General features: G+C 38.6%; 1 gene segment (V, D, J or C); it reads left to right on the forward strand.

The window, feature by feature from the left end:
* The first annotated feature begins 12,067 nt into the window (after positions 1-12,067).
* LOC118580165 lies at positions 12,068-12,939 on the forward strand. The segment is given in 2 exon segments: positions 12,068-12,116; positions 12,494-12,939. Coding segments are annotated over 2 exon segments (495 nt in total).
* Positions 12,940-13,368: the final 429 nt, after the last annotated feature.

Genomic DNA, 13,368 nt, shown 5'->3' on the forward strand with positions numbered 1-13,368 from the left:
TCTGCTACACTACCTATGGTTGTCTCTCACTGAGGCTCCTCTTACATATCCCATTGTTGTCCTATGCCAAGGGCTTCCTATTATTTTGGATCTGTAGGTTTTTCCCCTTCACATGGTCCAACAGTTCACAGATTAGGTGGTTGTTGGGTGGAACCAACTCACAGCCCTGGTTATATGCCTGAGTAGTAGCTGGGTTGGTTAGATTGATAGGTTTCCCTGTTCCTCACTATCCAGGTTAACTCTCTAGCACTGCCTTGGCTAGCTCACCCAATGCAGTCTACAGCAAGGAGCAAGGCCAATTCTCTTGCTCTTAAACCTTCATCTGGTCTGCCCTACATTGTCAGGAAGAGCTCTCCTGTTTTGGCCAGGCAAAGTTCAGGGCCCTCCTGATTGCTATAGGGGAATATGGGAGGATGCAGGGCCAGCACTACTTCCAATACCTCATGTCTGGCTCACCTGTGCCCTGAGTGAGAAGGTCAGCTCTAGTGTCCTGCCCTGGTGTGGGTGCAGGGCCTGCTTTCCTTCTGTGTGCTGAAGCTGGTGTAGAGCAGGGCTGGTTCTCTCACTCTAGTGACTCTTGGGCCTGCTCTCTCACTTACCACAGGTAGCAAGGGACAGAGTAGGGAGGACATCTTTTCTTCACCCATACCTCCACCTGGTTGATGGAGGGAGGTCTGATCAGCTCTGTTTCTCCCATGATTGGCTGTCCCTGACAATGGGGTCAGATCTAGTATGCTGCCCAATTGGAAGCAGAATCTGCTTTCTCAGGCTCTGCAGCCAGTGAGGGTCAAGGCTAGCTCTCCCACTCTAGTGACCCCAACTGATCCATTTTCAACATCATCTTAGTGTTTCTTAAGTTTATGTTACTTGTATTTCCAACATGGAAGAATCTACAGGTTTTATTCTTACCCAACCACTCAGTAGACTACACTGCATTTCGGGTTTGAAGATTTATCTCTTTTCTTTTTTTTTAATTACTCATTTTTCACTATATTTTTATTATTTACAACAATTTTATATGAAAATATATTTGATCATTTTCTTCATCCTCCCTAATTCCTTCTAGATCCTTCCCCCTGCCTTTAGATCCTACCTACACAACTTTATGTTCTTTCTCAAAAGAGAAACCAAAACCAAATACATATACCAAACACCCAAAACCTCAACAACAATAACACACACACCAAACTTTGACCAAATAAAAGTGTCCCCCAAAATTGTGGAGTACATTAATTTTTGCTTAGCTACTTCTGAACATAAGTCCTGTCCTGGAGTTATTAATATATCCAGTGTAACTCTTTTTGAGAAAGCAGTTTTTTCCTCTCCAAGCAGGTATAAATGGCAGTTCAGTTGTTAACCTTTACCCTAGAGGCTAGGTTTTCGTTCAGTCATTCACTACATTTCTCTGCACACTATCAAAAGAGAAAGGTGTACACTAAGGCAGCCACAAACCCTTTATTTATAATGGGTTACTCCCTTTAAGATAAGCTGTGACAGTGATGGCAGAAAGCTTGTTAGAGTAACATACCAATAACCAATCTGACGTAGGGTCTATTTTATAAGACAGAATCAGTACCTGACACTGCTTGGGTAGTCAAACTCCTGAAAGCAGATATTTCAGGGACCTAGGGGAAAACAGAATAATACTGGTCTAAGCAAAAAGAAAAGAAAATCCAGTGATGGAATGACTCCTAATGATATTCTGCTATACTCATAGATAAATGCCCTGTTCAAATACCAGCAGAGAAGTTTCCTCATGCAGATGGAAACAAATATAGAGACCCACAGCCAGATATTACAGATCCTGCAAGGGTCTGCACCAGGTCCTCTGTATATATAGTATGTATATATATAATGGCTTCATGCTTAGTGTTTTTATGGAATCTCTGAAGTATGAAAACGACTGGGTCATTGACTCTTATGCCTTCTCTTGAGCTTTTTTCCTTTTATCTTCTCCAACTTCCATGTAAGATGGAATAGTTTTTGTTTTATCTTATTCTGCTATTTCTCATTATATGTTTTTTAAATGAATGAATAAAGGAGTTATTATCTCCCATCAAGCCATCATCAAACTCCCTCTTTTGCCATCTAGTAATATTGTCCACATTTTCTCAGTATGCAGGACGAGTACTGATGCTAGTAAGTTCAACAAAAAGCTCTGCTTCCAGGGATGGAGAGGTGGTCAGCAGTTAGTGCCTGCTGGCTCTTCCTGAAGTCCTGACTTCAGCTACCAACACCAACTGGGCAGCTCATAACCGTCCTAGGAGATCCACCAACCTCTTCTGGTCTCCTTTGGCACTGCATGAAAGTGGTACATGGAAATACATGCAAACAAAACACCCATAGACATAAATTAAATCATAAAAACTATCTGCTTCATCCTCCAACTCTGAACATGAATTAATATACCATGAATTTCTGAGTCAATCCAGGACTCCAACGATCACTTAAAAGTAATGTGTATATATATATACGCTGATATAATGGGGCCTTAGAGTCCAACAGTATCTGTCTTTACAGTAGAGAGCCAGAGAATACACTAGGGCTCAGTCCTTTAAGATAGATGACTTAGCAGTACCCATCTGACAACAACTACTCTCTAGGCCACTTTGGAACCCCAACGAATGTGGATTCTGATGTCAACAAAGCTTGGCTACAGCAGTGGTAATGGCAAAGACAGCAACAGGGTAAATGGTAGATAAATTCAGCTTTAAGAAGTACAGTGTAGCTGATGATTTCAAGAGGATGTGTCTTGGCATACATTAGAGGTTAGAGGACAACTATATAAAATCTGTTCATTCCTTCTGTATTTATTTGGCATCTGGGCATCCAAATCAGATCACCAGGCTTGAGCCCTGGACAGGTTTATCTGCTAAGCTTTTTAGAGGCTTCAGATGTCATTTTCAAATAGAGTCATTGGGATTTACTATGAATTATCCATTATCTCAGTAGACACAGTATGATTTGTTTTGTGCTTTTGTCCTAGTATACTGATTTTCTAGAAGTATTTCTGTGTTACATTAGGAAGTTGAATATCAGCCTACAAACAAACAGTGCATGGGTTTTACCATGGATTTCCTTCTGAACAATTATATTAGTTTCTAAGGGCTGTGGCAACAAATTTCAAGAACAATATGAATCCAAATAATAGGGATGTTTTTGATCTCTCAGAGGGCTGGATGCCAGAACTCTATAAGCAGCTTCCATGTACTGACATCCCTCAAGAGGTTTTAGACAGAAATTTGCCCTTGGTCTTTTCCAGCATGTGGAGATTGATGATTCTGAAAATGATGGGGAGGCATGAGAGTTGGGATGGAGATTATACTGCCTAACCTTTCTACCAAAACCTTCGACTGACCGGCAGAACAAAATGTTGCCTCTGGAGGTTGTCAGCAGTCACAGACTCCAACATCAACACCTGAGTCAGCTTATCCACAAATTTTATCTTCCCTGGGGCTTTACTTATGATATAACTTATATTACTGTGGGAAGGGTGATATCACACAGTTGACAGCAGTAGGTTGTTAAACATCTTTAGGCTGCAGTCTACTGACGGCAAGAGTGAAATCTGACCCAGACCAACTGCCACTGAATCTCAAGTGGACATACTTACTCAAACAAAGCCCCTTGTTGCTGACTCAGTGGCTTATGGACATGAACTTATGAACATTCCATGGTTTCCACTGTTTAGGGTATCAGGCTAACCAATTACTAAGTCCACAATGTTCTGTAAAGTGATGTTGATTGTGTTGCCCAATCATTCTGACAAAACGATGGAGACTGGGTCAACTGAATTTCACATGTCATATTTGAGATTGGAAACATACAACAAATATACATTGTGTGATTGTGTTGCAAGATAACATCTGTGAAAAACAATGAACCTTTGATCACAATGGGCTAAGCAAATGCATGGCTGCACACCTTCATGAAAACTGGAGCAGCAGGAACCCCAGGAGCTGGAACACTTGTTCCCAAGCTATATTTGACTTGAACACCTATACAGGGTTTGATCAACCTCATAAGAAGTCCTTTGGGCAGGAAGCTTTGCTCTGGACACACACAAATCAATAAGGTCTCGACAGGTATTGGCATGACTTCAGAACTTTCTGGTCTTGTCTGTGGGCTTCACAGCTAGCCAATATGTCTTTCTAAAACAGAGAAGTACATATTTGTCTGCAGAGAATATGTCCATGTCTGTGGGCTGAAGAACAACATTGGCATAGGCTCTGTGGTCAGTGATGTTTTTATCATCCCCTGTTCTTGTAGAGTTTTTTGGTGTGTGTGTGTGTGTGTGTGTGTGTGTGTGTGTACATTCCCATAAGTGTAAGTAACTGTGCTTGTGAAACAATCACAGGCTTGTAAAGGACACTTATTCTTCCTGCCATTGCTGCCCATAGTTATTGTTGAACACAGAAATGGCTGCTGTTTGTTTTTCAGCTACTGCTGGAGTGAAGTGGAGACATGAAATGAAGGATGGTATTTGCTTATGTTGAAGGAGAAGGTGTGTTAGCTCAAGTTAAGCCATTTGTGGTGGTTTGAATAAAAATAGACTCCATAGACCCATTGGGAATGGCATTATTAGACATTTGGACTTGATGAAGTAGGTGTGGCCTTGTTTGAGTAAGTATGTCTCTGGAGAGTGAACTTTGAAGTCTCAGATGTTTAAGCCAGGCCCAGTGTGCTACTCTCTTTCTGCTACCTTTGAATCCAGATGCAGAATTCTCAGCTACTTCTCCCAGTCAGTGACTACCTGCGTGCTGTCATGCTTCCCATCATGACAATGGACTAAACCTTTGAACTGTAAGCTAAGCCAGCCTCTAAGTTTTTCTTTATAAGAATTATGATGGTCATAGCATCTCTTCCCAGCTACAGAAACAGTAACTAAAACACCATCTTTATTTCTAAATGTATCAATGTTTTGCCCAATTATTTTTTAAATATCAAGTAGTTTCTAGCTATAATTGATAGGAAATCACAACATGTCCACATGGTTGGGCTTGGCTGGCGGACCGCCTAATTATTTCCAGTTCAAAATAGCCATTTCCGGGTCAGAACATCTCACGTGGCTAGGACTCCGTGGCTTTACATGGTTGTGTAAAGTGCGCTAGTGCAGCCATGTAATCTATGCGCATGCGTGGAGTAGCCACATGCGGTCCTGTATGCATGTGCGGCCCACTCTTTCAGAAGCCAGCACCATTTTTCATCTCCTCACTCACGTGTGTGCTTCCCACAGGCCTGTCACGTCCGTCTCTTCCTATCCTATATTAATAAACAGCTCTTCTGTGGATTTGGTGTGTTCCATACGTGTTCCTCATGGGGTAAGAGAGCCTCAAAATAACTAACAATCATCAGAATAGTATGAGCACCCTTGGGCTTTTTGTAATAGTATGTACCTATTCCGGGTTTTCCTTTTATGCCTCCAATTATTGCTTATGATCTCTGTCTCTGTTTTAAAAAAATAATTATGTGTATTCTTTGGGAATTTCACACATGTATACAGTGTATTATCTTATCAACTCCCATTCTATTCTAATCCCTCTATCCTGAATACCATCAAACATATCCACCTTCACAACGTCATATCCTTTTGTTTTATTCCTTTACTTATTTTTATTTTTATAACATGTATGTGTGTCAGTATCAGTGTGTGTGTATGTCGATGTAAGTGCACTTGTCTATAGAATCCAGAGGAGTCAAATACCCCTGGAATTAAGGTTTCAGGCATTTGTGCCATCCTTAGTGTGGGTATTTACAAACAGATTTTGGGTCCTCTGCAAAGTAGTATGTGAGCTTACCTCCGTATTTTCTTTCTAGAACTCTACCAAGACCTTTTCTTTTTTTATTCCCCCCCCCCATGTTGTTAGTTTGGCATGGAAGTGAGTTATCTATTGGAGTGTAGGCAACCTACCCAAAGATAAATAATGATTCCCCCCCCCAATAGCCATAAACTGCCAGTAGTTTCTTATGTATGGGTATGGTCTTAGGGAAGTATTTCCTCATCTGACCCTTCCAAAATCTCAGAAAATATCGCAAATAGTAGCTCAGAAGAAGTTTAGAGGAAAAGAATGGGGAGAAATACTGTGAAATGCTTTCTTCTGGACAACATATGGATATTGTACTCATGAAGTCATAACAGTTGTAATTATATACAGAAACCTGCACAAGATAAGGGCAGTAAAAGGAGTCAAGACAGTCATCTCTTAATATAACGTGTTGTCTTCAGGATCAGAAGCCCTTTTATAAGAAGTTGGCATATGACTTTGAATGCTCTATACTCAGCTTTAGAAGATGATCCCTATTTTTTCTAATACCAAATTGAGTGGTTAATCTGATTGAGTTCTGTGAAAGACTCTAGCTGAAGTAAAAGTGATCCACTCTCCTTCAGTCTCAGTCCAGAGACTGGAGACAAGTCAACATGACAGTAGCAGAGACCTTCTTTTAGAAGTGGGTGTTAGCCCCATAATGCATTAATCATATTTGAAAAATCTTTTTTTTTAATTATTCAAGATTTAATATTCCAGGCAGAAAGTAGAAAAAACAAGGTAATGATATATTGACCATTCACTGTGTCTCTGTAAGTGCTTCTTGACAGTTCATTGAAAAAAAAATTAGTTAAATGAATACCTGTACTGGTTGTAATAATATATTCCATTAGTGAGACATTGAGAAACAAGAAGCACCTCTAAGAATTCTATGTACTCTTGAAATTTTCTTTTTAATGTCTTAGTTTTGAGACATGTCATGTATAAGGACTTAGAAAGGCCACATATCTGGGTGTTTATCTCCCCAAGTCCTAGATCTTCAACTACTTTTTCTCCACTGAGGAATTTGGGCACGTTTCTTTCTCAAAAATAAATAAGTCACTTTCTATAATGCCTCAGAGTCTGGCCAAGAATGATGCGAAAGTCCTTATTCTTCTACCAAGAACACTTTATTTCATTTTTCCTTTCACCTGGGCCATTGGCCTGGGGTTTGTAAAAATGAGGGTTTTTTGAACTCTTGTATTTGACATTTTTGAAAAAGAAATAAATCAGACAGAAAGCTCTAAGGTGGGGAAGAGAAATAAAACATGGATGAATATATCAAATATCTAGATATATGCATACAGTTTTGTTCATATTATACTCAGCCAGTTTATAAAAACCAGGAATGTGTTTATGTACAAATGTAGTAGCTTCTAATTCGAATACTTACAGTAGGATCATATAGTCAAATAATTTAAGTTATAAACCTGCAAGTTGGACAACAGAAAAAAATCTCATCAAATCTTTTACATATATATTTATTAACAAGTAAATTTCACAAAAGTGACTATTTTTTTTTGGACAAGGGCTTACTATTGTACTTCAGGATCATCTTTTTCCTGATCTTCCTGGCTGACACAGAGGTGCTGGGATTATATTTGTGCACCATAACATCCAGCAGCTATTATTACTGATTTTATTTTGAGAAAAATATGAGTGAGATATTTACTTGCACAGATCATTTCTGTGAAACTATACATGTAGGAGAACTATTAATTTATAGTTACCAAGAAATTGCTACTCTCTTAGTGAAAAGTTATATGGAACTAGATTCTACTTGCTATTATAGAGTAAAGATTTCTAAATTAAATTTCTCCATTGATTTATTTTTTAGCATTAAAGTGAAGCAAGTTCACTGACAAGATCAAATTCCTTGATGGCAGGAGATTGTCCTTCTACATTTCTAAAGCCCTATGTCTAGACTGGACATTCACATGTGGATAATTTATAGCAAACATTCATTATATGTTTGATCTTCTAACAGCCTAATTATATAAAGAAAAATAAAACAATAACAAATTAGTAGTCCAAATTGACAAATATCTCCTCTGGCTTCGGTACAATGACTTCCCATGTTTTTGTACTTGGGTGTACACGTGCTGGTATTGAGTAATCCTAACAGCTGTTGGGTAATGAACCTCAGATAGTCTACATTTCTTCACAGTACAGCATTCTTCCTCATAACTAGGCACATCAACTCTGTGATCTTGTCTTTAATCTTGTCTTTTAGGTTAATATATATTTCTAATTTAATTTTCACAAAATTACCTGCATAATTCTCACTATTATTTTTGTTCGTCAATATTATAGACCTGTCCTAACTGCATGAGCTGGCTGTTTGGAACCTTGGGCTTATACAGGGACACTTTGCTCAGTCTGGAAGGAGGGGACAGGACCTGCCTGTACTGAATCCACCAGGTTTAAATGTCTTGGTCCTGGAGGACATGGGAATGGAGGGGAGGTTCTGGGGGGAAGGTGGGAGCGGGAGGGGGGAGGACAGGGGAACCCATGGCTGATGTATAAAATTAAAATACATAATAATAATAAAATAAATTTTTAAAAACTGTCTCATAGAAGAGATTAGAAATTTTATTTATAGGATTCAGTTTCTAAGTATTTGAAAGAAAGGAGTCAAGAACAATGGGATTGACATAATAGGCAAAGAGAATATGACTTTTATTATATTTATACTCACTTGTGCATGTAAGCAGGTGAATAATCTATAACCCTGATAAATCATTCATGAGAGTTTTATAAGATACTTTGATTTCATATTGACACATTAGATGTATTCTGTCTGGCACATTGAATTTGCCTATTTATATTTCCTGTTAAAATAGGTATATTTTAATTATTCTACAAATATCTCACATTTCTTAATGATTAGAGGGCATGATTAGAGGACTACAAATCTGCATAGATCAGACATCATTTAATCAGATTAGTCCTCATTAAGAGGATGATCAAAGTTTTTGGATGTTTGCTAGCAGAGTAATTCTAAACATATTTCATAGTGCTAGAAGGAATGATGATCACTCTTTAGAGCACAGTAGAATTAGAGATGAATCTTTAAAAGGGTACCTAGCAGATCTTTAAGTATTAGAATGGATGGAAACACAAAATGGTCCAACAGCAAAGACTACCGAACCTATGACCCACCCATTCAGAATCTATAATTTTGACAAACAAAAATAAAAATTTTAAATATAGATTTTCTAATTTATTTTTCATAGCACTGTTTTTTGTGTGTTTTCATTCTTTATGTTAAACTAATTTTCTTTTACTTCTATAAAATTTTAGTTCTTTATACATGTAGCCTAAGACCCAGAAATCAGCAGAGGAAATGGGTTGCAACATCATCTTAGCAAGATTCCACACCTGTAGGATACACTCACCCTGTCTCCTAGAAAACAGCATAAATGGATCTCCAAATAACAGCCTTGGACCTCAGAAATATATGCTGAGTATCACAGTGTAATAGCAGGAGTGGGTGTGGATTCAAGCATGAAGAAATAATGGATAAGGAAATCAAGCATTAATTAATGGAAAGTGATCATGTGCCTACAGATGAGCAGAAATCAACTTAAAACTAATTGACCACAAAACAAAAGCATCATTATATCTTATATATATTATACTCTATTTGGAAACAAATTACCACTATTAAAGTCTTGATATGTATGTGAGTATATGAAAGACTGCACAATTCATATATTTATGTTACTCTCTTGAATTTAAAATACACATCTGATGCTCCTTCTGGGCATGTAGGTGCTTCAGACAATTCCAAACCAGAGCTCTGATACATTCCTTGCACAAACATTTTTTTCAACAAATGACAGACATCCAGAACTCACTTTCTTCTCTGCTCTTCATCTCACTGTTTCCCTAACATTATCTCAAGATCTCTTCAATTCCTGTTGCTGACAGTGGGAAGAACACAGCTCAGACCTCATACTAGCTTAAGATAGTTCTTTTCTCCTTAACTAACATTTCCAAATGAAAAAAAAATATGTTTGTAAATTTCTCCACTAATATGTGATGAACATTCACAGGAATTTTGGACAAATAAAATTCAGGCACTTATACATCAGAGTCATGTCATTTTAATCTAGCAAACATAAGATACACAAACAGTATATCTACTGTTCCCTCCTTTTCCCATTGAACCCCTTCCTGGAGAAATGAACCATTTAGAGTCTTCTAAGTCCTCAGCATGGACAACAGCAGTAAAGGAATAGGAATAAGCTGATATAATGGAACATATTTCTTTGAAAAATAAATTTCATTCAATGTTATCTTAATTATACCTATTTCCTGTGATCTACCTTTTGATCAAGGATAGTCATCTTTGTATCCATCATTTTTGTATAGGATGTATCCACCTAACACACATATTAGTGACAAGAATTCTGCTGTAATGTCAAATGAAAAATCAAAACTATCTTTTTAGTAGAGCATCTTTTACTCTTCCTTCCTTCCTTCCTTCCTTTTTTTCTTTCAATCTTTCCTTCCTTCCTTCCTTTCTCTCTTTCTCCCCCCCTCCTCCTCCTTCTCCTTCTTTTTCAAGACAGAGTTTCTCTGTGTAGTTTTGGTGCCTATTTTGAATCTCACTCTGTAGACCAGGTTGGCCTGGCCTTGAACTCACAGAGATCTGCCTGCCTATGCCTCCAGAGTGCTGGGATTAAATGCGTGCATACCACCACCCAGCTGTTTCTTACTTATTTCTAATGACTATTGTTTTCTCAGTTTTTTTAAATATATTTTTGTGTTCAAATGGGGATTAGTTAAATTTCACCATGCCCTTCAGGTAAGGAAGGAGATGTCCCTTGAAACTCATCTTTTCTCTGTTTTCCAGAGCTCAGAGCTTTGGTTACATGCTGGAGAGAGAATATGTATATTCTCACTGTACTGTTCCATTTAGTATTTAGTGGAATACTGGGTTTTCACAAATTCTAGAGGGAAAATATAACATACAAATTTTGTCTTTCAGAGATATGGTCTCCTTTACTACAGGTTTCATAAAATATTTGAGAGCCTGTCTATAATACTTTATAGACATAATCTTAGTATTTCTGATTGAATTTCAGAAATGGGTACTACATGTGAGCCAGAATTACATAATACTGGGATCTATTAGCATACAGTCTTTGAACATGTCCTTAATATGCTAATTTCAGAGGGCCTATGACTACATTAACTGCATAGCCTGACCACCATCATAAACATTCATTATCATGACATTCATGTGAGGACAACCTATGAATTCTGTTCTGACTGCAGTTAGCATACCCAGAGCTTCTATACTCATTCTTATATACTTTTATATTCATATTACTTGATCTCCAGGTATCTAAACACAGCTGTAGAGATATGCCCTTGGTAAGTAGGGCATATTTGGCTATGATAGAATATTCTCCTGAAAATGGACCATTCAAAAGCTGAATGTGTGCTTGTTAGAGGAAGGACCCCTAATCCTGAAGACAAAAGAATATGTTAGGAGGAGAGAGAGTACAGGAGCAGTGATATAAGGCACCTAAGGAACCAGTAATTTACTTGTATCATTACAAACATGTCTACCAAGAGAGTACACACTTTTCTGATAAGAACTGAAAAAAATCATAGCCCCTCTTATTTATTTATTATTTGTTGTCACATACATGGAACATGGAAATGTACATTCATATATATGTATATTCATATATATATGGAGAGAGAGAGAGAGAGAGAGAGAGAGAGAGAGAGGAGAGAGAGAGAGAGAGAGAGATTGATTCATGGTCAGGGGCCAGGCTGAACTCCAGGAATCCAACTGATGAAAGGGAGGGGGGATTCTGTGGTCAGAGGACTTTGAGATCATGATGGGAAAACATGCAGAAATGACCAGCACCACTAGTAAAAACTGTAGCACTCACATTTGCTGTCTTAACTTATTCTAAGAGAAGTTCATACATGGGACATGACATCCTTATGATGGACTATGGATGTCAATGTACCATCTGTACCCTGCCTCATCAGAAAAGCACCAGGATGCCGCTCTTGGACACAGAAACAGCTTTGCTCCTTTTTATCCTTTTGTTCTGAATCTGATAAAGAAGGAGGGGCCAGCATGAAAATCCTCATAACTATTTCCTCTGCCTATACTGCAGAACTAGCCCAGGCCTTTGCATATTGCTCCCTAGGGAGGACACACCCTTCTTAGTCTAAGATAAAAATAGTCCTCTTTCAGTGACTGATCAGTCTCCTCAGACTGTCTCCTCAAAATGAAGTTGCCTGTTGTGCTGTTGGTGCTGTTGCTGTTCAGGATTTCTGGTAAGAACAGTGAGAATGGAGAATGGATAGTGGAGATGAGTCCTGAGTCTCACTGCTGATCACAATGGTTCTGTCTATGAAGGAGAGATGGATCTTATCTGCCAGGATGGGGCATGTGAGATTTACCTCTGTGAGAGGGAGGACCCAGATGGGAAGGAACCTGTATTACAATGAAGATTATGCTACAGATGGACTGGGATGGTCTAAATAACAGCTAGAAGCCCCTTAGGGCTGTTAGTTCACTTGTTTTCTTAAAAAGCAAATTTTAGTGTAATAAAGAATTTTATGTAAAATATAAACATCTAAGTTGAAATAAAATGAAAAAGTAAATCAACTAAATTTGTCCATGACTTTGTACTTCTTTGTCTTTATTTCAGCTTCCAGAAGTGAAATTGTGATGACCCAAACTCCACTCTCCCTGCCTGTCAGCCTTGGAGATAAAGCCTCCATCTCCTGCAGGTCTAGTCAGAGCCTTGTACATAGTGATGGAAACACCTATTTGGAATGGTACCTGCAGAAGCCAGGCCAGCCTCCACAGCTCCTGATATACAGGGTTTCCAACAGATTTTCTGGAGTCCCAGACAGGTTCAGTGGCAGTGGGTCAGGCACAGACTTCACACTCAAGATCAGCAGAGTGGAGCCTGAGGATTTGGGAGTATATTACTGCTTCCAAGTTTCACATGTTCCTCCCACAGTGATTCAGACTCTAACAAAAACATCTTTGCTTGGGGTGGTCAAGTTGCTAAACATGTTACTTCTCTGTGAGAGAGCAGTGCTGGGCAACTCTTCATTATTGATTGCAGCTGGGGGCCTTAGAGCATGAGTGCCACGGCTACACCTCATTGGTCATGCGTTTCTGGCCTCATAGCTGCAATAACAATGATATTGCATTTCTCTCAGGCAAATGGTGAACGTGTCCCCTCTCATCAACCAGGAATAATGGGGTTAAAGCTGAATGAAAACCTATTTTGATTCTACAGGATTTTTCTGCCTTTCTGACTCAAAATTATCCATTAACACAGTCAGAAACTGAGACATGTTCCTTTATTAAACTGTCTCCTTAACTATATTTCTTAGGCAATGTTCTATTGCTGTGAAGAGACACCATGACCATGTCAACTCTTGTAAAAAAAAAAAAAAGCATTCAAACAGTGTTCAGAATTTCAGAGGTTTAGTCCTTTGTTAGGGTGGGAAGAGCGGTGGCACACAGGCAGACATGGTGCTGGACAAGTAGCTAAGAATTCTACATACA

Source organism: Onychomys torridus, chromosome 3 (genome assembly GCF_903995425.1).
Source record: "Onychomys torridus chromosome 3, mOncTor1.1, whole genome shotgun sequence".
Classification (NCBI taxonomy): domain Eukaryota; kingdom Metazoa; phylum Chordata; class Mammalia; order Rodentia; family Cricetidae; genus Onychomys; species Onychomys torridus.